Raw genomic sequence first — 26,284 nt, 5'->3', positions numbered from 1 at the left:
CAAATCATTGGTACACTGAATCGATAACGTCGCATGGGACATGGAGATAATATAAGGGCTGAAGTAACTTCCAAAACGTGAGACACGAATAAGGATTGAATGTTACGTCTATTCTGTAACTCGTTAGTGATATAGTATACATTTTTAGTTGTTTTTGTATATTTGTTATTATTGTTATAATTAGTTAATATTTTATGCACGCCAGCCGCCTTATGATCCCGCACAAATGCCAGATAGTGGCGTCGCCATACAGAGTCCGCTGAAAGCAACTACTTAGCGGCTATTCAAAAATGCGCGGCAAAATGCTGCGCTGTACAACGAGCTTTTTGTACAATTTTTGGTAGTCATCTTCGCGCAAGAAAAATCGTTTCATCTTTGTCGGTCAAGCAACAAACAAATAGCACTTAGAAAAGGATTGATATTCATAGCTTAATGAAACTATGATATCTGCAATTTACATATGCTCAATGTAGTCTATTAAATTTCCTATTTTAGTTACAATATCTTGTATAAGTGTAGTTGTAAGTAAAGTTAATTTAAAAGTACTATTTATTAAGCAACGAATCTATGTAGGATAAATTATGCTTTATATTATTTATTAGTAAGGGGTTACAAGTAATGAACATTCATTTTTATCAGCTTTTATATATATGACAGCCAAACATTTCATTTTGTAAAAACGCCAAATACAAAATTTTTACGATTTTTGTAAAAATATGGAAATACAGTATCACGAGGAGGATCAAATAAGTCAGATAAATATATTTGTTCTCGTATATATACAAATTGTTCTACAATAATATCAAGGAACAATATACTCATTCGATTAATGATTTTTAGTTGATCTATTCTCATATCACGAATCATTGCGAGTTTGGTTAAGGCCGCCTTTCGAAATTCTTGCCTTCGTATTTACCACTCTTATAATCCTATTTACTATTAATTCCGTCGGTATTGTACATACAGTAAAAGATTGACAACCACATAATATAAGATAGCTCATCGAGAAACAAATGTTAAGTTTATATAGAATGTGTTCCCCAAAATATGTTAAAAATATTTTCGACATCGATGCTAACATCGATGACAATAAATGCTACTATAAGTTTGAAGAATTAAAGACAGAATTAACAAGAAAATATAAGTCAAACTAATACAATATATAAGTGTAATAATAATTTATAAATATTTCACGATGCTAACTTTTTTAATAACAAAAGAGTCTTTCTTTTCTCTTTACCTTAGACTGTACAATATTTGAAAGAATGTGTGAGGTCTATCCAGTTGTATTAAATGAATCGTTAAAGTTTAAATTGAAATAATCTTCACTTTAAAAAATATATCAAAGAGCTATAATATTATGGATCGAAACAACAGCAATTTTATTACTGTATATCAAAACCAACAGTATCGTAACGCGTATAATACTTGTTTTTAACCATCAAATTATAGTTACAAAAATATGTATATATTGTTGTATGCAACTCACAAGATTCTTTTATTTCTTTCGACGATACGTTGTCGAAAGAAGTCACAATAATTAAGCGAGTAGTAAATATAACCGTATGGCGTTAAAGCTAGAGGCAGCACTTATCTTTAAAGCTACTTTATTTATTTGTCACTCATACATCATGTTTCCTGCTAATTTGACAAATTCGTGTAGATTTCAAATTTTTGTCAATATTATCATTTATATAAACAGGCTTGGCCAATACACGTATTAAAATAATTTCAAAATCCGATAGAAAAGATAAAACTGACAGAGACATACTATCGAACAATCTTAATGAAATTTGCAATTGTTTCAAGACCATTCTATAGTATGTCACAATTTTTTGAACAATGTCGATATTTCCAAGTACATTACAAGCCTATTATGTATACACTAATTCATAACTTCATCGAATTTTCGAATTTTCATTTTTCATAAATCTGACATGAATAATTGTAACAAGAGGAAGACCTTAAAAGTTTTTACCGGCACATTAAGGATACAAATTATTAACATGTTTTATCTCACGCATCCTTTCGGAATATACATAATCTCTATTTACGCGAATATTTTACAAATCTAAAATCGAAAATACGATACAGTAGTAAATTTCAACGTTGTTATATACAGAGTGATAATCCAAGAAATATTGGCTCCCCTTGCACGGAATAAATATATCTCTAAGACGATTACGGTTTCTTAATCATTTCGAATGAACAAAAGCCGTATATCTTCTAGGTTTATAGCTTTTGGCGAAACACGTTAAAACGGATATCAAAGTAACATGATTTCGCATCTCAAAGCTTCCAATATATTTATGCAACGAAATATTCATATCGATAATACAATACTTTAGGTATTATCCCACCTCATCACCGTTTGCAAAAATATTTCCTTACAATTAAACGCTTATACTTATGTTTCTTGTCATTAGTGCTGCTTTCTTCTTCCCTATTTACCACCTACCTAACGATAATAGTCCTATGTGATGGTTAATAATACATTTTGACCGGAAGCAACGCTAATTTACCAGCGACTGCAAATGGCACGACTCTTTCAGCAGCCGCGCAACGCAAAAGCGCTTCTATTTACCGTTCCGTTACATATTTAAGCAAACCCCATTCTCAGAGAAAGTCCGTTGCTCCTCCATCGGCAACTCTACACCGTCTAACACTTCTTTAATATTCACAGATATCTACCATTATTTAAAATAACTTGAATTATTTGTGCGATAATAGTATTTAGAGAAGATGAACACAAGTGATGTGTCAGATCATTCCATAAGTTGTATTGTCACTAAATTAATTTTTAGGAGAACAGTTGATATTCGTTTATATGCGCTATTTGCTTCAAATTTCCTGAATAGTAAAATATTCTTAGAACATTTTGGCCATAAAAAGGAAGACTTGTATCGTAATAGAACATTAAGAATCATTGGGAATCAATAGTTAAAAAAAAGCTTACAATCACGATAATTAGCATTAAAGATCATGTTCCAAAATATTCATTACATTTAGATTTCATAAAAGAGAAGGTTTTTGTTCTGTTAGAATGTAAAAAACTTTTAGAAGCTAATAGTTAGGAAGGAATAATAGAAAAGAAGGTTGCAATCACGATAATTGATATTAAAAATCATCTTCCAAAATGTTCATTGCTTATGGAACAATCTAATAGTTGTATTGCACGACAGACATTATTCTTTTTCTTAAATCGTCCGGTATAACGCCATTGTTTAGACTAATTGCAACAATATCATCCCGACAGTAACGATAAATAACGTAATTACAGGAAAAGTATGGGAATGAATCAAAGATGCGCAAGAACTTCGACAGCTGCTACTGGAGGTGTTTGATCACCACTCAAAATGACTGGTTCTGATTCTGTCTGAACGATCCTGACCAGATTCGCGTCCTTCTTCGATGGCGTGACATTCGTGTTCGATGCAATGTTCGATCTAGTGCAATAGCTCGGCGGTCTGCTTTCTCTAGTCGTGCCGGGAGTCACAATGCTTCCAGCGTTGGATCTGTAGGTCGGCGGAGGTGAGGACGTTGGCTGCAGTCGATCCAGAAGGAGCAGTCGAAGCCTGTACTCTTGCATACTCGCCTGGAATTAAACACATCATGTTTAAGTTCTCTATTTTCTATGGTATTTGTAGGCTGCGGATTTTTATACGTTTATAATAAATTTAAAGATGTAAAAATCTACAAATTTCGTATAATACATAAAAATATACAAAATATCCAAAATGGTATACCCTATAATTTTTAATGCATGAAACAAATTTCTATGTAGGTTTCAGTTCCAAATATATGAAATTTCATAAAAATCTGCAGTATAGTTATCCGTAATAGATTTTTGGGTTTCATGTAAAACAGTAGTATCCAATCTATAATGTATTATTAGGGAAACGATTGATTAATGTGAAAAATAACAATTTAAAACATATAGTAAATGTTATAGGAAAAACATAATAGCAAAAGTCAAATGTTGCAGAATAATAATTAGTTAACAGTTGAACGTTTCAGAATCATAGTGATCTGTGATGATATCATAGTGATGATAAATCACTATACTAGTTCATAAAATACAATTTTGCGTTTATTATTATAAAAAGTTCATTATATTTCTTCGCTCAGTGAAAAAGAAAAACAAAGAAGATGGGAAATGAAGACGTTTCATAAATGGGTAACATAAATCTAATTTGAAAAGAAGATAGGGAACATCTGTTGGAAATCGATCAAGCGCGCAAGTAGTAGAAGACAATTTTAGGGTGTCACCTGATAACTCGGAGGTGGCGTTCTAAATTGGAATTCCGGATAAATCATGGCAGCGTACGGATGAATTGGCCTCGCCGGCGGGATCCTGCTCGAGATCCCCGTGAAACCAAAGAAACTACCACAATTTTCTTGACTGGTCACTCGCCACGCTACAGCGCTCACAGTTACCAGAATCACTCCTATACCTGGAACAGAATACATATATCGTCTCAAAATATATTCTTCTTACCGAAATTAAATGTTTGTCTAATTATTTCGAATACTAAAAGTTTGTTAAATGTCTTTATTTTATAAATCATCTAAACATATATAACGACATCGATCTCGGTTATTTTTGTATAACATTAGCAAAGAAGCATTGGTTAACTAAAGGCTTGATTAAAATCACAATTGAATAAATTATTTTATTATAAACATGACAGTCTTTTTAGTAACTAAGCAACGAAGAATTTAATCCAGCTATTGAATTCAGTTATACATACATATGTAGTGAACATGATCGATCGTGTCTTTAGATTAACGTAATTTTTTTATATCGAGCTTCGCTGAAACCGGTTTGTTTAACATAATATATTTCTATGTGTATTGCAGAACATAAATTATTAATCCTGAACACTGATCGATGTATTGTAGAAGCACTCGGAAATGGATGCGCTTTACAAAAAAAGCGCTCATTTTCAGTGTGTAAAATAGATTCCTCTTACATCAAAAATCAATTTAGTAAAAACATAACGACGCGGACTCGCTGCTGGTAGCTACGAAAATTTATAACTACAACAGAAGTGTGAACAGTCTCTAATAATTTATCTCGCTGGATATAAATGGCATGCGATAAAATCGAAATATCGAAATATCGAAAAAATATCGAAATATGAAGCGTGACTCGAACCGCAAAGAATTAGGCAATGGACGAACACGAAGGATGACAACAAAAAAAGAACGAGGGTCAGAAGCGGAGGTTTAGTCAAGTTACGAGCATACGAACGAGCGAAAAGTCGAGTGAAATGCAACGGGCAGGAAAAGCAAAGATGACGTTGGTCGTTAAACATTGTCGCGTGTTCTCACGAGTCGTGGCATGTGAAAATAGTGAGAGCTAAGAAAACATCCTTGGAAGAAACGAATGATCCAAGCTTTCGCGGTTCCACACCCAGCCGCGCTTCCCTCGCGGCCATCGAAATATCTTTTCCACTCTTTTCGTCTTAATCCTTGTAATTTCTTAACTCGACCCTGCAATCTTCTTTCGTCTCGCTCGACTTATACAGCACTTTACTACTCGCATTTCCTACCATTTGCATTTAAAATTTTATTTTCTCTTCGATACGTGGCTTCCAGGCATTTACTTTTTTAATTAGATACGCTACCCTATAGTGTTCATAAATGCATATATAGGGTGGCTCTATCTAACTTTATCACCTGGAATATCTCGTTTGTTTTTGATAACGTTAAAAAATATCGTTTAAAAATCGGATACAGGTCGAATGGTTTCGAGATGGACTTAATTTCGCGTGTGATTAAATTTTCATAGTTACATAGTCACCGGTGTGTTCCTAAGTGGAATTATATATTTTTTAATAGATTCATCTTGACATTCCCTATTAAAAAATTGTATCAGACTACTTATTATGTCGAAGAAACATAAAGTTTCGTAGATATTGCTGACTTTAGTTCGTGGAATTTAACGTAAAATACCGCTTTGTGTCTTTTCTTGTATTTCGTACGTTGAATCTGACAAATTGAAGTTAAAGTATGTTTTATAAAATCCTTTATTGTATTTCGTACGTTGAATTTAACAAATTGAAATTAAAATATCCGGCAAAGTAATAGATCTTCGACATAGATTGGTTAATATCTTTTTGCAGAGAATGCCCAGCTGCACCGATTAACGTATTAAAAAATATATGATTTCGTTTGATAAAAGAAACGTCTGCGACCATCGTATGTTCTCTATGCGTTCTACGAAAAAATTAAACGTGTCAAATTATGTTCCTCTCAAGGCCGCTCAACTTGTATATACTTTTCAACATTTGAGATATTTTTCGACATTTTTTAATATCATCGATATCAGACATTTTTCAATATCATCGATATCCGACATTCCTCAATATCATCGATATCAGACTTCTTTCAATATTACCGATATTAAACATTTTTTAATATTCATCAATTCATACCAAATGTCAAGCGTCCGAATATATCTGTAATTACTGCTGTCACTCTGAAAATCCATTAGTCCGGGAAATATATTAATTCCAATATCAATTGATCGACGACCTCGTCGAATGACAATATTCAACCAAACAAACTTTCAAAACTGTATACTACATTGTACACCTACGTACCCATTATGAACGAAACTATGCGTCTAACTAAATAACCGAACAAAAAATCCATATTGTTCCACTTTCCGATATCAAATTCATTTAGTGGCTGAACGAAAAAATTCCACGGAAGCGTAACGAATAATAATCGTGATCTCGTTGAAACAGTTAACAAATCGATTCCCACGGCGGTGAGCCACGGTGGTGAGCCACGTTGCTAAATTAGCACGATTAGATTAAGATAAATTTCACGGTCTAACGAATTTTCATCAACGTACGGGATTTGGATAAAGTACGCGAATACGATATATAGTATATAGTATATTCAGGTTCCTAGTATCTGCTAGTTATCGATATAAAATTCGGGTAGCAGTCGGCGTGTTAAAGATGAGAAAGCAACGGAGAAGAAACGAGATAATAAAGAAAGAATGTTAATGGCGCATAGAGAATTGAGGGAAGATGTTGTGAAACAGGGGACAAAAATATAAAGAAAAATATACAGCACGTTTCATTTTTATCCCGCCAAACGGTTTCGGCATATTTCACGATTAAGAATGAGGAAAGAAGGTTACATAGACATAGGATCAAAATTATAGACGACTGGTTTCTCGTTTGATTTATGCTGCCTTCCGTGAAATACGAGAAAATCAAAATGAAATTCAGATGGCAGTAGAATCGATTTATCAACGATGGCAATTTACGAGCATGGTCGACACTTTGAAGAAGAACTTCGGTAAACACGAGCAATCGATCGATCGAGAATCCAGTCATTTATCGTGTTATTTTTATCGTGACTTTCTACTAATGAAGCATTTACGACCCTGCATTTGTATAACGTTTTCGTTTTGCTTTTAATTGTAGAATGTTCTGACACAGGATTAGCAAGGTAAAAATGAAATGCTCTGTATAAATGTATAAAAAATATATATTTTTTGTACGTATTATTGTTGAAAATGACAACGTGAGTTCGTGCTCGCCATCCATATGCAGATGCGTTAGTTATAAGAAATAGTAACTAGAGGATGATCCTAGTTACAATCGATAGATTTAATCGATAGGCTTAAGATGCCTTTTTTGTTTTTATCCCTAGTTTTTGTAAGCGCGTGCAATAAAGGCTTTTTTGGCTCGGAATGGTGTGATAGATTTATCCATTCAATAAAATAATAACTATTCTGATCTTACCTCTGAGTATAGAAATAACAACAATTATATTATTGTACTATTTATCATATTATTACATGTACTAGGTTGTCCCAAAAGCGTATTTCACTATCTGCACGCAGTTGCTTTACCTGGCAACGTTTCTACAAACGTGAAACCTAACCTGCCAAATGTACATAGTGCAGTGTAATAGAACAAAAAGGATCATACATAATTCAATAAAATAACATAAAACAAAAATGTTGTGCATCTATTATTTCCTTATAAAACGAAAGAGACTTTTCGGACTACCTAATATATTATGTAATATATTATACAAAATATATTATATATGAAACATTCGCGGAGAAGTCAGAAGAAAAGCACCAGGAAATAAGAAAGATATGTTAAAGGCACACGGAGGATCGAGGGAGGAAGTTGCGAAATACGAAGTAAAAATATAAAAATATACAAAGAATATGTAAGGTATATAAAATTTGTGCGACAGTAAACGCGTTGAAGGTGAAAAAAGAAAACACGAGCGACCAGAAAAAAGATATGTTAGAGGAACACGGAGGATCGAAGAAAGAAGTTATGAAATACGGAGCAGCGGCAACGAGAAACCGCAAGGGACCCGTTGGTCGACCAGATCGACCGATCGTGGCGCTATACGAAAGAAGGGAGAACCGTGCTGGCAACTGGTTACTTTCTAAACGTGGGCATGTAACCTGCGACCCGCATAGAATGCCTCTCACAATGGGAGAACGCGCTAACCTACAGGGATCGTACGCCTACACTACACGTGGAGGGACCGTGAGATTCGCGGAACATAAAATTGAGAAATCTCCAGAGAAACGGATCGATGCGATGCGATGGTCTCGTAAAATGTTCTTAACTCGTCAGCTACCACGCTACCCATTTACGGGACCATAAGATCGAATTTGTACGAATTTCATGAAATCGAGCGGAGATTCTTTTTAACTCAAAAAATATATGATGTACGATATTTCGTGTTTCAAAAATCTTTTTTTTTTTTTCATAAAATCTCGATTTATGGAAAACCACTGTCGAGGAAAGATTAATCAATATTCTCGAGTGGAGATTCTTCTTTACTCGCGTATGTTAAAAGCAGTATATTTTTTTTAATTTATAGAGTACCAATATACATAGAAAATCAAGATCTGAAGATTCTTTTTAACTCGCGAAACATATACGTACAAATGTTTCGTGTTTTAAAAATATTTCTCTTTTGTAATTCATAGAAAAGCAATATTCATAGGAAATCAGTAGGAAACGTTTATGGTATACGTTAAAAATTAGAAATCAACGAATTATTGCCATTAATGATATCCATACCGTTGATACTATTAATTAGTTAAAATATTCTATCTAGTATTTTGTTCATTTTTTAATACACCTCGCACGTATTTCAAGCGTGTTACAACACAGAATAATTCAGCTCGCTGTTAGAAGAACATCAAAACTTATAAATATAATATTTCAGTAATTTAATCCGTCCAAAATTTAGTAAGAGTAGATATTCTGGATATCTCTAGATTTCCCGTTGTGAAAGTGTTGAACCAATTTCACACGATAGTACCCGGGCTATGAGGATAGAGATTGCTTACTTTCTTCGATTCAATGGCATTAACGAACCGTTAAATCCAATGGGTTTATTAAGTGGGTATTGAGCCGAGCTGAATTTCGTGTTACGCGAAAACGCAATGGAATTCGAAACCTTGTTATTGTAGAAAATAAAACGGCAAGACAGAACTTAGATAAATACATTTCCTTATGTAAATATTAAGGGTCAAATACTTTAATCCCATACAAAATATAATTTTGCCAGATTACTAAAAAAATGTTCCACAAATGAGATAAATATAGGAAATGACGTATGACATCAGCTTAATTCCATATGCCATAAATATCCTAATGCTAATGCCTAATGCTAGCCTTTTTAATACTGAATGTATTCGTTAATGTATTATAAAGTATAGTATTTGATCTTACGGCACTGTTCAATTTTTATTTCAAATATCTTCTTATACAGCAAGTAGCTTGTTAATTATTTGACGAATTAAAAAATTCGCTGTGTATGAATAAAAGTTTATAGCTTCATGGTGCGTCCAATCGTATTCAATAAGTCTTGTGAATCGTATTTTTAACAAATATTATCGCGTACTGCGCAACCTAACAAATATTTTTGTTAAATTTGTCTATATATCTTCCACGAGATTATCCACTTTTACTTTTAACATGAAATGAACTTCCTCGCAGATGTGTTATGCAAAGCATTGAGAATATTCCGTAATAAGAGAATAATACTCGCTTCTTTCCATACGCTTCATTCCCTAAGAAAACTTTTCTCTATTGTAAACAATTTTTTTTATTGGGAAATATCTCTGTATATCCCATTCAATCTTTATACTTGAAAAGAGATTTGAAGATTAGAGTTGGGAAAATGATGAAAGATTTTCCAAGTCTTATTTGACCATGTATTCTCCGAAACAGATGTCCTTCTTCGGTATCGTTACGCCAGGCTTAGAACAACGTGACGCGAATACACGAAATACACCTGTCGAAGCAATTGTTTGATAATAATAACATTAAATTTGTGAACAAGTACAAACTACGATGTTTCTTAGGAACGAAGACAAACCGTCGTGCCTATTATTCGAATAAATTATATGCTTGCTATTTCATCGCAGTCTTGTGCGATTCTTTTCTATCTTTCAACTATGACTGTATATAATTCCTAAAGGTATAATATTTAAATAGTTTCAAGGGAATTTGTGAACAATAACGCTCTTAAAAGCAGTATTTAAGTAATCTCAAGAGATAATGACACAGTAGCATCCATACTTAAACATTTATCAAACCTAATCTGGAGTACTTTGCAGTCTATCTAATGTATCAACAAAAAGATTTTATCAACATACAAGATAAATATTATTTGCTTATCCTGATGATAACACTGTACTGTACTGTAGAATAAACGTAGAATGGAAGATTAGATAGTACTAAACTTTTGTACGATAATGTATGCATGTTCTCTTTGGCTATTATTCAGTTCTTTACCGAAACGGAATGTACTTTGTGAAAAGACTAGTTGGAGCAGACAAAGAGCGAAGGATTCTTTTGTACTAAAATATGCGATATTTAAAACCGCTAGAAATCATCGGTCGACCGAGGCCCAAAAGATATAAAGCATTGTGAATATAGCTTCCAGTATTCCCTAGCCACCAATGATAAAAATAATGAAAAGTAACGGGAAGCTTAAATATTTATTTAACGTCTTTAATATTAAAATTATTTTCTAATTCCTCTCGGATCTTTTAAGTAAATTTCCCAAGTAAGTTGTCAGAATTATCTAAAATAATCTAGTTGTAATTAAACGCTTTCTACATAAGAGAATTCTCCTTAGTAACAGTGTTATTTAATAAACAACTCTACCTAAGTCCTTTTCTTACACATACAAGATTTTCCTTCTAAAAAATACTTATCAAATATTCTTTGTAACATAAAATACAAAACAGAGTAAACTTTGTTAGAACGTGCCAATAAATGTAAGGACTAGATATACAAATACTCATAGATGACAGTACATACAAAAATATAACATATACAATGCATAAATTTATACATTATATAAAAATATACGTGTGTATAAATTTAAATGCCTGTACAAATCAAACAGATGCGAAAAGATTATTCTAAATTCAAGCATCTTTCAGGAGAATACAGTAGCTACAAAAAGTGTCTTCTTATCAGATTCTATACGTTCCACTTTCACAGTATCAAATTTTTGTAGTCATATGCAAGTGCTATTAGATCCTACAAAATGTAATACACTTGAACCTAATTAATTAATCCTGTAAATACTATAACAAGTGCAATAGAGTTCTATTGTCACTGTATACAAATATACAAACGTAAAAATTGATCGTCAGGTAATAAATCAAGTGACATGAGAAAAGTATGATTCGTTACCGATCATAAGCAGCGCGACAGCGATGTGATCACGACCAGAAGCCCTGAGGGCCCCCAGCAGAGCACCAGCACCCGCGCACACCAGGCCAACTACTCCGACACCCAGTATGGACCAACGTACAGGAGGGGAACCGAGGCCACAACACTGCTTCGGTACTGCATCCCTGCAAGACAAGAACCAACCGTTGGAATGACCCACTGACACGTAAGTTTACTCCTGGTAAGTTGGCAAGTCGCTCGACACGCTTGTCCTCTACTATGCTTGGCTTACGCTCCGCTACGATCGTCATACAGCCAGCTATGTCCATCTTCTCATCTACCAAACTAATTTTTATCTGTTATTTGACCAGCTAGCTGTTTTTGACGAGTAAATGACGAAATAATTCGTCGTGAAGAAATGGCAATATTTTGCGTTATGACGAGCTCTGTCAGTGATAAAATTAAAAAATAAGACAGTCATTTCGTTACAACTTAATCCTATATTATAACAGTCACGCATGTGCTATGTTTGACGAGTATAGTCGTCGTCGCTTACTTATTGCGACGCATTTTAGGTACACCATTTTCAGAGAGGTCGCAACGGCTGACAGTTTTATGAATAACGCGCGAATGTTCCAATTAACAATTATGTAAATACATTGGATGACAGTCACGAAGTCTTATATTCGTAAAAGCAAGTGAAATTTGAATATACGTATACACATGTGCTTATCAGATCGCTGTGTAACTTTATGAAAGTGTAAAATTTATTACATGAAACAAATTTATTGAAATTTCAATACCTATATAAGATTTTGCCGAATTAGATATATATAAATTACATCAAACTTTATAATGAAATTATTACATGAGATTATACAAATTGTTAATTTTATAACACAGTGCATGCTATACGTTACATTTTATTTTATATACAGGGTGGTTGGTAACTGGTGGTACAAGCGGAAAGGGGGTGATTCTACGCGAAAAAAGAAGTCGAAAATATAGAATAAAAATTTTTCGTTCGAGGCTTTGTTTTCGAGAAAATCGACTTTGAATTTTCGCTCGGTACGCGTGCACTTATCACGTCTCGTTATAACGGATCTCACTGTAGATTTTTAAAAAAATTAAAAAAAGAAATTTTATTCTATATTTTCGACTTCTTTTTTTGCGTAGAATCGCCCTCTTTCCGCTTGTACCACCAGTTACCAATCACCCTGTATATAAGTGTTGAAAATGACAACGTGAGTTCGTGCTCGCCATCTATATGCAGATGCGTTAGTTATAAGAAATAGTAACTAGACGATGATCCTAGTTACAATCGATAGATTTAATCGATAGGCTTTTAACATGCTTTCTCGTTTTTATCCCTAGTTTTTGTAAGCACGTACAATAAAGGTTTTTTGGCTCGGAACTGTGTAATAGATTTATTCATTCGATAAAATAATAACTATTCTGATCTTACCTCTGAGTATAGAAATAACAACAATAAGAATAGCATATGGTACAATGAAATTATTAATAAAGGACCATGTCAGAGGAAGAGAACAGATCCTACAACTGTCGATATGAACAGTGACGCTATAGCCTAAATGCAGAAGATACTTGTTGTTACCCTAGTAGCTAGTCTCTAGAAAGGTTTCTTGCGTCTGAAATGGCTACTGTCCATGTAAAATGTAAGACATTTACTTAACACTTTACGTGTTTTAACTTCGTCATAGTGCAACGGACATAGCAAAAAACATTCGTTTCACACTTGGCGAAAGTGCTGCGACTGTTCGTACTTGTTATCAATGGATTGCAAAGTTGTCTGCCGTGACAGGCTTAAAGTATATAGGCGAGAAACATACAACTAATTATTTGTAACATTGGATGTAGACTCGCACTACCGACCACAAGTATTATGATAGGACATTTTACCAGCCATTTATTTTATTTATTGCGAAAACTCTAACAAATTTTACTTTATGCTGTGTATATGTAAAATGACGAAATATCAGATTTATAATAAAATAGCGAGAATTATAATAAATGGTGCAATACCTGTGGCCGGCAATGTGAAATTCACAATTCATCAATGTATTAACAAAATTTTAAAAATAATGACAGAAATGTGTGTAAAAGATATAAATAAGCCATATGTACATGGTTTACTTATCTATATGAATATCAATGCGTAATAATGTAAATATCTATATAAACTATTCTGATAGAATCGTAGAAAACGTTCTACATATAGTGAAAACGTACATAGCAATCTAACATTACACAAGTTGTACAAGTTATACAGGTTGTCTTCCGCAACCGGTTAGAAGCGGCGGTTTTGTTACTAATTTTAAAAGCTAAAGTATCAAAAATTGCCAAACGATAGTGAAAGCAATCAATTTCAAGATCTAAACTCTATTTTACTCCTTTTTCCAGTCGTAAGAACTGGTTAATCACATAGTGGGAGATGAATACATTGATTGCTATGAATCAAGTTAAATTGGGTTTGCTAGGATAATTTTACGATACCAGTAACATATATATTTAGAAGATGCTGATGTAATCTATACGATCTCCTGTTCAATGAAAAACACGCCACAAATATTCAAAAGTAAAACTGAATGATAAATATATTCTTCACAAACTGTTACATACCCGGTTTGTATGTATAATGCATAGACAAAACATCAATGCAATATTCACCATAGAGGAATCCTTTGAGATAGTAATTGGTATTAGAGTACGATTATTCAAATAAATATTTTCATATTCCTTCCTCTATGATTAATTTTGCATAATTGTTTTTCCTTTCGGTTAAGATCCGCTTTCATTAGAGTTCACTCATCGGGTTATTTTTAGTTTTAAGTTTAGCAACAAGTTACTATTAATGTAAAAAAAACAATATTCATTACGCGATTTATAAATATTTATGCCCTCGCTATACCATGACAAACTTAAATAATTTTTTTAATCCACGATGATGCTAATAATTTGTCACCAATCAAGAATATACAAAACCATAACAAATTAAAAAAAATCTATTCACTCCATTGCATTAAAAGATAGTAAAATTTTGCCCTTTCGTATGTTTCTCATAAACTTACCATTTACAAAAAATATACTGGAAAATAATAATATGTACAAGCTGTATACATGTGTTTAAAGCTTATGAAATATGTATTTGTATTTACATATATGTGAACGTAACTTTAGAACGACTCGAACAATAATTGACAAACGATGTTTACGCAACATCAGGAAAAAGATGAAACGTTAGTTTTCAGATGCAACTACACAACGTTCGATTGCGGAAACATATTTTTATGATTCCTTTGACGTCAACAAATAAATAAGCAAGTATAATTTTATACGATGATCGAACGAGCGTCCAGAGTTCAAAGGGACGTTGTAATATATATAGGAATGTAAAAACGGGGCGAGACTCGTGCGACAAGCATCGAAGAACATACTTGAAAACGTTTCAAAAAGAAACGTTCGTAATGGAGCAGCAAAGTGCACAAAGTCGTGTATCAGAAGCGTTCGCACATTGTCAAAAGCAAGCACGAGAAGAATTCACGAGTGGCAGACGGTAGACAAAACCGTCGTCTGTTTCACTAATGTACGAATCTGATTGCTTTTCCAAACTCATTTTCTACGCTTACATATTTTAATCTTTCTATAAGATTTATTCTATATACACACAATTATGAAATATCAGCATTGATTTGTCCAGAATTTAGAAAGCCTGCAACGTTTTTAAAACAAATAGTTAAAAATGCTCTTACGAGATATTGGCGTATTATACACGATACTATTATGAGGAATTATATATGTAACATTACGATAAAAATATACAAAATTATAGAAAATCAAAATCCTGTGTCTCATTATGCGTGTTAAAATTCAATTATTCAAACAATATTCATCAACTTTCAAGAACCTTCGAGTAACAATGAATGTTGAATTTTAAGAAATGAAATGTGTAGAACAGAAATTGAAGATGCTGCGATATTCCTTTGCTTTCCTGAGGATATGATAGACATGGGGGAAGATCGTTTTCCAAGAAAAGGAAAATATTTTCACGTCTGCCTTGTAGAAGCGAACTGGAATGTTCACCGAACATCGGGACAGTGCGCAACGTACTAATAATAATACTATCGAAACCTGAAGAACCACAAATATTCATCGGCATTTATCAGCTTTCAAACTTGTTCGAATAATTCTGAGCAATATAATACGAAACGAATATACATTTGTATATTTACCGTCCAAAAGCAGAGACGCTGGTAGAGACCGGAAACGGTAGTCCAAGACTAAGACCCCTAAGGCCCAAATGGGGTGGTGGAAGATGTAGAAATCCTCTGGTAGGGGTGACCAAAGGTACACCCGGTGCTGTAGAGGAAGCCTGACATCCCGTCGACGTCCCAGGATAAGATGGTGGCATCGAGCATGATCTCAAGGCTCGACGATGTTGCCTTCGCAATCGCCTCTCTCTTCGACGAGCACCGCGAACGCCGTCGAGATCCTCCAACGCCTCTGGACCATTTTGCAGCGGTAGCTCCGTTTGTGCCTCCGTTGAAGTGAAAGACCGCGCATTGTCCCGCGACTCCTGCAAAGTTCACGGAAACATTCAAATTATTCATCTTCTTTATTCTCCTTGCCAATTCTACTCTTCCATTATTCCAAGTGTGCAACGTTACTTTCAGGATTTTTAACAGAATGTATGATTTTGCTTATGGAGAAGAGACGCGACAGGGATTATCAATGGCTAGACGAAAATTAGAGAATTATCGGTTGCGCTTAGATTGCGAATGTTCAGGCGTTTAAAGGAAAATTCAGAAATGTACAAATGAACGTAATACATGGCGTAATGGCAAAAGTATATAAATATATGAAGCATCCAAAGTAGAGTGGACGTTATGATATTTAGCGAAACAGACGGTTTGCTATTTTGGTTTTATTTCTTAGTTGCAAAATATGCATTTGCGTATTAAATATTCACGATCTAGTTATAATAACGTTCTGACCTACCAATGAGTTTATTCGTGTGTTTTACTTTGTAATTTATCTATATTTGTTGGCACGAAAGTAAAATCTATTATATACTGTCTTTCGCTATTCAATGCGTGGTATTTACTATCTTTCACGTTTCTAGTAACTTCAAAGACGTGGCTTTCTATTTAAAAAAAAGATTTTCCTAGCCCATTATCCATTTTTCTCCGCTAATTAGAGGAAAATACGACTAGCTGTGCGAATTCGCGATAATAATCTGAATTTTCACCTGTGCACATAATACGGCATCCTGCATTTGTGACAGCCGGCGCACTCGAAATTGTTCCTTTTGCTATTCTATATCTACTGCACTTTCGCGCGTTCTCTCCCATTCTAATCACGATTTCGTGATTTCCGTTCCTTATTACTTACTACGTAATCACTCACTTTTAACCTTTAAAATACACACGTATACGGGGTGACAACGAAATAGGTGGTCGAATAATCTCGTTACATTAAAATATCAAAAAGTCTGCTCATAGAGTTAATCAGTCTCTTAAAGATGATAAATTAATAGAAAAAAAGAGAGAGAGAGAGTATAACGATAAAAAGATCTTTCTCCTTATGTAAAGTATTTTCTTTTTATCCATGATGAAATATTGTAAGAATATTAAAAAATTACAGTTTCTAAATTTCTTTCGACTCTAAACACTTTCGAAATGTTTCTCGAATTATTAATCAATCTTTTATTCGATTACGAATATAATAACAAAAATAATTCTAGAAGAGTAATGAACAGCGAAATTATTAGTCCGCGTATTTTTATGCACTTGTGGGAAATTTAATTCACGGAATGCATGTAATATGCAAAAATATAGCAGCTATTGTTATATTTGGTAGTCAAGCGTAAAAGATCAACAGATCAATGATAAACCTTGATATGTGTATGGAAAACATACTTTCATGTAGAGATACATATAGATGCAGATATAGTTACGTATATAATATACCACTATATCGCATACGTTAGGATAGATACGTACTAATTATGTCCACAGAAAGAGTTAAGTAATATAATATAACACAATAAAATAGCAATATAATACAGTAACTAAGAACTCGATGTAAGAATGCAATATAGTGTAAGAAACGAAGAATAAGAATGCAACAATTTCCTTGTAATAGGCTACGGATCCACAGTGTAAATAAATTTGTTGTTATTTCTATACTCAGACGCAGGATCACAATAGTTATTACTTTATTGAATGGATAAATCTATCACACCGTTCTGAGCCAAAAAAACCTTTATTGCACGCACTTACAAAAACTAGGGATAAAGACGAGAAAGCATCTTAAACCTATCGATTAAATCTATCGATTGTAACTAGGATTATCGTCTAGTTACTATTTCTTATAACTAACGCATCTGCATATAGATGGCGAGCACGAACTCACATTGTCACTTTCAACAAAATTATTATTATTATTATTATTATTATTATATTTGATAATCGAAAGAAATATCTAACTAGATGCTACTCTTTTAGTATTTATAAAAATAAGAATTTATAACTTGGTAACTTTATAACTTTATAACTTAAGAATTAATAACTTGAATATTTTATCCAACTTGTATCTTACTAATTAACACTTTACCCAACGCAAATTAACTAATTATTACAAACTGTTTATCCATTTCTGAATAAATTTCTTGTTCATTAATCAGTGAATTTTTTAGTAAAGTCGCTGTATATGTAAAGTTAATGAGAGTTAATGAGATCACGTATCTGGTCTTTTCTCTTCTTTCTTTTCGCTTTTCAGGAACTGGCGACACTATACGGGCAAAAGTACATTAGAGTCTATTACGTTGTGAGTCTTTGACGCGTCAAGCTCGCACGAAAATGATGGAATAATTTGAATAAATATACGTTATGGTGACGCTTCGTGCGAATGAAAAATAGAAATACGGAAAGATATCAACGCGATTAACACGGGAACACGTGGAAACTATAGTCGTCGGGCGCCATAAAACTGGCATGGAAAGTAATATTCAGGAAAATATTCGATACGTATCGGCAATGGTTCGTATTATTGAAAATAAAGGGATGGAAATATATATCTCATAAAATATCTTTATTGAAAACTATGGGGCGCGAAAAATGGTTTAAATAAAAAATTCCACCGTGTCGAGAATTTACACGGGTGAAGCTGGTAAAAATAACAATTTAAGGGATGATAAAATAAGATGAACGTGACGAATAACAAAGTTAAAAATCTGTTTATTAATTACCGATATTTAATATCGCAATTGCTAACTTGTATCGGAGAAATTGAAACGAATGAGAAAATACATAATTTAAAGGGAAAGAACAAGTCTCCACCCATATATATGGTTTATAAAAAATGATGCAAAGCTCTAGAGATTCTAAAATCTTCTCACAATTTGCTGATGAATTTTCATATTTCAGTCAATAACATATTGTTACTAAATTCATTTATAACACAGAGAAGAAACATATTTTATGTATATTAAAACTAGAATAATTCTAAAATTGTTTATGTTCACGTATATGTTTGTGTTCAATATGTTTAAGCTCAAATTGAGTTGAGTTCGAGTCTTTAGTTAGGTTTGATTTCATTCTAATTCCAAATAGTTAATAAATAATTAAAAATGATAAATTCAAATTAATTCTAATTCAGTGAGATTATTATACAGATTAGATAACTATAGATTAGATTATTAGACCATTAGACATTAGATAGATTATAAAACATAATATAAGGTATTATAAATAGAAATGTAACCGAAAGCCATCCGAAGGCAAGTGATATGGATCACAAATAAATAAAAAAGTGTATATTAAAATTGAGAAGAATCGGGTGAACATTATAATGTAATGATTGATGAGATTACAAAGAATAATCTAAGGTGGGAGGGTGATGGGAGGTTGGAAGTTGCAGTAGTTTTAAATAAAATGACACAAAATCCATCCACAGATGACGTTTGCAACCTGAAATTCAAGACCTTTTCACTTTAGGATCCATTCGGATTAATAAAGGAGCCTACACGCGTCCGGTATGCATATGACTCTAATTGTGCTTGAAATGGTTGAATCAATTGGTGTCTACATATTTAAGTACATTTACTCCTTTAATTTTTGACCTCAGTATATATATCAGGGCTACATACATGTACGTATTAACGTTTACTATAATACCAATGTATTATATTACATTAACACTTCTTCAAACGTTGCTACCAACCACAGATTAACAATTTATTTATAGGTCCTAGGTCTTACGTTCACGGTTTAAGAATAATTTAGGTTCAAGACAATCGATCGTATCCAAAATCAGCAATACATGGATGGAGAAATAAATATAAATATACATTTACACTTCCGAAATAATAACATTTTCTTTTAGATTAATTTGTAATCCAGGTCGCGACGATTGATTACATAAAAACTTCTTTAACTTGCATTCAAAGTACGAGAATATAATTAATCGCATTCCGACCCTAATAGTATCCTAGCGTTTGAAATGTTGCATAAATCCTCTTTCGAATATGTACGTTCGAGGTCGGGTTGCTGAAACCCGTGAGCTAGATCATCGTTTTCTCCTGCAAACGTGCATTGACGAGAAACGCGTTTCAAAAGGTGTTTCGTTCGACTAAAAGTTTTTAGGTGCACATACACTGTCACTCGCAAGTATTAGAACATCTGCTGATACTTAATATAAATTGAATGCTTTTCGCTATTTTTATTTTCTAGTTATTCTATTGGAAATCATATCTTCCAACGAAGCGTTTTTTAATCAGCGTCTGCATATAATTTTTTTGGTGTCAAATTTTTAGTCATATGAAAGTACTATTAAATCTAATTTGTACGTGAATAATATAGTAAATACAATTATTTGCAGCCACGATATTTGTGCCGTAGAATACTAAATTGAATAAAATTTGTTAAAATTTGTAATAAACGTAGAAAGTTTAACCTGTAACGAGGTTTTAATGGATTTAAATACTTATACATATAAACTAATGTGTACTAATAATATACTATAATACTAATAAATACTTATGACCGATACGTATCTTAAAAAATGTACTTCTATGGTAAATCATAGACATAAACTTCGGTTTTATTACATGTATTAAACAAGTGTCATTATCGTAATGGAATATTTTGCAAAAAGATTATGTCAAGTTACGAATCTTTTTACCAATAGCCTTTGGTAATAATGCTTTACGGCGTTTCTCTAATTAGGTTGGAAGAAACAAAACGAAGTGTTTGGCGTATCGAAAACCGTAACCGTAACCGCAGCCATAACCGTACCCGTAACTGTAATTATTTCTTCGGTTTCGATTTCCTGAGTCGACATATTTTTAGGAATTATATCTTAACCGCATTACGTCCCTTCGATTCTTACATAATTCTCGACTAGCCGAGTAATTCTAGTTATACGCTTCTTAAATATAGAATACGTGTATTTAATATGATAATACGCGTGTTAACGCTTATTATTTGTTGGTGTACCAGATAGTACTATCAGCTTATCGTATTCGCTATCGAATGACCGTAATCTTCAAATATTTTCGTTCATTATCTTCAAAACAATTGGCTCACCATCCTTATCTCATTCTCAATGACCTTTATTCTTGCTCTACGATCTCTGACAGCGAGTCACCATGTCCTACATATCCTTTAAAACTTTCTGAATTTGACTATCCTTATCATCCTCGATCCTAGTTCTTCCAAGGCTTTTGAAATCTCCAATACTTTCTACCAAACAGTTTCTCTTGCTTCTAAACGTAAAATCGTGTCAACTATTATTAGTACTATAACCAGTATTGACAAGGAATATTATTATTATATGTTCGATAAATCAGAAAAGTGGTTATTATCTATTAAATATTATTATATTCGCACAATTTATGGATTTTATAACCGCTGAGAATTAAAAAATAATTTGTAATGAAACTTCGAGTCTAAAACTTAAGACTATTTTGCTGGAAAAACGTAAAAAAATCAATATAACGTCACTCTCAGACGCTTTTCTTGGAAAAGGGAATAATGGTATTATCCTTGTCCTCCAAGACGCATTGGCGCCGTAGTGGAATTCTACTGAGTTGTTTACGAATATGCTCATTATGACACGAAATGAATATTCAACACTGTAAAAATAATACATGCTGGAGAAAATAACGAAGATCAGCAGACTTTCGATAAAAGAAGATCGCGGAAATTGGAATTGTAATACAATCGGCAAAAAAACAAGTAGCATTTAAATAAATTTTTTACGTGTATCCATAGTATTTCCAGTAGAGAACTCTACCGTTTTATACGTGGATAAATGCAACTTAGCACATCGTACACAGTTCGAATTCTCAAGTGAAATACGAGTACATACATACATGTGTCGAACTAGTTCCGAAAAACATAACCTAAGTCCGTCTAAAACTATCTTTCTCTTAAAAATATAAAAGCTTTGAATTTTATCTACATTCATCAAACGCGAAGAAAATTATTGTCGAGATCTAATTAATGATATTTTGTATGCGAAAGGAGTGCGATTTAAACAATAGAGGCATTAAAATGTAAAAAATAATAAAATTCTTGTATATTCGTACCCAGTACCAAAGCGTTTAATAGACCAGTAATGGAAGAAAATGAAATATAAATCATCATAGAAAGATCGACAAATCGCATTCCAAGTTTAACACATAACAATGTTACAAATAAAAATATAAAAATAACGATACAAACCTGCGGTCTGCTAAGCTGGTTACTCCTTGCATTGTCAACGGTTGCACCGCCTACCGCGACGACACTGACAGGCCTTGGGGCATTCTCGGACAGAGCCCCGGCCATCGTACGACTCTGAACATCGGACTCCAGGATGTAACGCACCTTCCTTCTTTCTTCTTCAACCTCCCTTACTATCTCATACACTTCATCCAAAACTTCACAGTTCACGCTTCTTTTCTTTCTGTTCCTCCTCTTCTTCCTTTTTTTTCCATCCACGTTCCCGCCTCTCGCTTACCACCACATACGTATATAATACACCTATACGTGCCTTTTTCACTGCACACCTTTCTCTTTCCTCTGTTTCGATCGAGTACTCTTTTACGTACTACGTATCTCTCTTTCCGTTCATTCTACGTGTACTCTTTTCCTCTTTCATCCTCCATTTATCGCTTTTTCTTTATGTCTTTCATACTCTTTCAGAGTTCTGTTTCGTACTCTTCAATCTAACCCCACCACTGATTCACCAATTTTTCCCCACCACCCCCTCTCACCCTACCACCTAGTAATGCTACCCGCTAGTACAGGTTTAAACGTGTTCTTTATAATTCTACCTTTATTTTTGCCTTACAGACATTTCTCCTGTCCTCTGGCTTTCAACTTCAACTATTCGTGTCCTCGCCTGCCTCTCGTTCCCCATTCGTGCTATACTTTTTCCCACCGCTTGCAACGCTCGCTGACAGTATCTAAAAACCACAACCGCGTGCTTTTGTCCTCCTCTAACGTGTTTCGATCTTCTTCCCCCTAGATGTCGTCTTTTATTTCCCTCGAACGTGTTTCGACTTGAACGCGCGGCTTTGATTAAGATTCTTTTTGCTTCTGCTCTCCTTTTCCCTACACTGTGGATGTCACAGATTTAGAAAGAGAAAATGAATTCGTGTCAATGATACCTTCCTTTTTTTCAATTGTCTGAGTTTCGTAATCCATCGACGATAGAAATGAGTATTACAGTCCATTCACGTTACCACTCAACCTATATAGAATGTATAGACACCTGTTGTTCCATTCTTCTTCAGATATTTGTCACGAAATAAGGTTTCTCGAATAAGATTATTCGACAAGATAATGTTAAAAGAGCTTTTTCATGGTAAATGTTCGGAGAGAAAGCGATAGAACGATGATTCTTGTTCCTTTTCATTAAATAAGAAATCGCGATATTCGATTTTGTTTCTCCTCCGTGTCACGCGTTTCAAACCTGTAAATAGGAAACGCGCCGTGATATATGTTTTTCTCTCTGAGTTTCATCGTCTGTCTTTTTACATGATCTTGACTGTAAATATTGAAAAGTATTTAATTTATTTCAAAATCGTTCCTCCACGAGATCGATTCGCTTACAAGAATATGCAATGAATTGAGATATTTGCAATTTCTATGTCAATTTCTAATAATTCCAATACCTATTGATCTAATCCAAAGAGATAACGAAGAGCTATTTGGAAGTTATACCACGTTGAAACTTTATTGTTAATTGTGGAATACACTATTTGTCAAGGCACTATCCAATTTTAAACATTAATACTTGCATTAAATATGACAATTTCTCCACCGATTTGAGGAAATCTCCTTTATTTTATTAATTAGACAACCAAACGTGCTGAAGATAATGAACTCCTCAAATGTTGATTTCTAAAAATAAATTGTATCGCGCTATGATATCGCAAACTAACTCTAGTCAATCGTATACTCATCCTAACCTTTCCTATTTATAATTTTATATCTAAACTACGTTCTATTAAAAGTAATCATGCAAATACTTTTTTAGCGTCAATATGCATTAATAACAAGATTATCATATCTCGAAGTATGTGCCATTAAAAAGAATGATCTATAGAAATCGAGGACGATGTTTATTTGATCCGAATGTAAGACCGAATCTAAGTTGCGACAAGATTGCTTTGTTCTCATTTTCTACTTGTTCCTCGCGAGTAGAGCGAAGAACGAATCGACCTCGATATCGTTAACGCTACATGAGCATAAAATTTCCGTAATATAATTTGGTATTTTCTCCGTGATGAGCGTCGACGATGAAACTCGTAACTGACCTGAAACTAACTGTATGGGAACGTTTACGTTGCAAATTATCATCGCGCTCGCTCGCGACCGTTTTGAGAAACGGTACTTCTGGCGCTTGTGTGTTTCTACATCTTCACACGATGATTCACGTGATCTGATAGTACGACAACCCGTAGCCCGAAAATTTGGACGTCATCGAACAAAATTACAAATATTTACGAGCCCGCGCCTTCGCGCGCCATTTTCAAACTTTTGTTTATTTACGAAATGGTGTTCATGGAATATTTCAAATGTTTCGCTCATCTAGGAATGATCATTTATAAAATCATTTATTCAAGAGATATATTTAAAAATCATTTAAGACTTCGATATCAATAAAAGATTGTTCGCGTTAATTTCGTTACAAGCATGTGGAAACAGCCTATAATATGGAACATGAAATGGTTTTGGATCTTTAATATCGAAGAAGAGTCAAATTTGACAAAAGAACAAAAATAAAAAGTTTCTAACAAACTACTATTTGACAATTGTTCAAATTTATCTCTCGAACTGTTTTGATTATCGACTATAATATTTCGAAATAGAAATTTTTTCATGAAATTATTTTTTCTGTTTTAAAATCAATGAGAAAGATGCAGTATTTGTGGACAAATAAACGATTGATTACATTCAGCAGAGAAAATTATTGACAGAAAAGTGGATGGTACGCACGCACGTATACACAGTTTTGAAACAACAGATCACATTCGGAGGTGCGTCGAACACTTTCACAGCGAAGACAATGGGAGGATCAGTAATCCTTTAACCTGATTCTTAAATCACTGTAAGTCACTGGGGAAGCCTTGACGATCTGCTTGAAAGAAAAAAGACGCATCTACACGAAACGATCTCGTGGCAACCAGTAGTAGCTATGGAAGGCAGTCGAGTAGAAAGAAGCTATCCTCTACCTCGAAATCACGCGCGGTCACACCTTGCACTAGTTAATTTACCTTTCAGATAACCTGGTCACGTCTGATAAAGTCAATAATTATTGTTTTCCACATATTTACACGCGATTTACATTAATGTCTGTAAACAAAAAATAGGTCGAAACGTGATATCATGATTTCGAAAAGGACAACACTAAAAACGACGCATCTCGAACCGCGATAGCGGCTCCACTGGTGCACAGGCTGTACAACATGTCCTGTAACAAAGTGCGAAACCTCCACCAGCGCGCTCATACAGCTGAGAGTTGAACTCGTCGACTGAGAATACCAATCGTCTCTCAGATCCATTTGAACGTCAGAAAACTTTTACATTGAGCATTAGATTGAGATAAATGCAATAGAGAAAGAGTGGGAATGAGAAGGATTAAGCAAAATGGAAATATTTCTTTCGCTTTTCTTAATCCTCTCTTTAATAGGTGGATTTTTCTATTAACATTTTTTCACTTTTATTATGTCTTTTAATATCTCAAACCCATTAATATAGTTACATATTTTTTTGTAGCATTTTTTTTATTGAATATCGAATAACAAGTAGAGTGCGGATGTCTATGTAATTTTAGATTGTTGTAAATATGATTGAACCTATAGAATACCAATAGAAATGTTTCATCTATTAAATCTTATAAGCAATCTATTTTGAATATTTTATATATTTTTGTAGAATTTTGCATCTTTAAGTTCCAAAAATGTATAAATATCCGCAATCTAATAACAAGTTAGAACTGAAACAGAGTACGAAATGCAATTATTTGTTAGGGACTTTATATAAAACTGTCACGTTAAACAGTTAACTTTAAAA

The 26,284-nt window shown here is 33.5% G+C and overlaps 1 protein-coding gene across 7 annotated transcripts; it reads right to left on the bottom strand.

Annotated features, from left to right (window-relative positions):
- Positions 1 to 747: 747 nt before the first annotated feature.
- LOC117156663 (uncharacterized) lies at positions 748 to 25,704 on the bottom strand. 7 transcript variants are annotated; one of them, XM_076617729.1, is made up of 7 exons: positions 25,486 to 25,704; positions 25,208 to 25,346; positions 22,445 to 23,678; positions 15,950 to 16,293; positions 11,721 to 11,884; positions 4,270 to 4,454; positions 748 to 3,595 (listed from the first exon to the last, which is right to left on the bottom strand). In XM_076617729.1, the coding sequence occupies exons 3-7, from the start codon at positions 22,547 to 22,549 to the stop codon at positions 3,299 to 3,301; spliced, it is 1,095 nt and encodes a 364-aa protein (XP_076473844.1). In that variant the 5' UTR covers positions 22,550 to 23,678; positions 25,208 to 25,346; positions 25,486 to 25,704; the 3' UTR covers positions 748 to 3,298. The 7 variants fall into 7 exon arrangements, with proteins under 7 accessions (XP_076473844.1, XP_076473841.1, XP_033189796.1 ...); XM_076617726.1 differs by having other exon boundaries at positions 25,164 to 25,704; XM_033333905.2 differs by having other exon boundaries at positions 25,208 to 25,704.
- Between the last annotated feature and the right edge of the window lie 580 nt (positions 25,705 to 26,284).

Source organism: Bombus vancouverensis, chromosome 4 (assembly GCF_051014615.1).
Source record: "Bombus vancouverensis nearcticus chromosome 4, iyBomVanc1_principal, whole genome shotgun sequence".
NCBI lineage: Eukaryota > Metazoa > Arthropoda > Insecta > Hymenoptera > Apidae > Bombus > Bombus vancouverensis.
The sequence above is the reverse complement of the archived record's forward strand: the minus strand, read 5'-3'. Positions and strand labels throughout refer to the sequence as shown.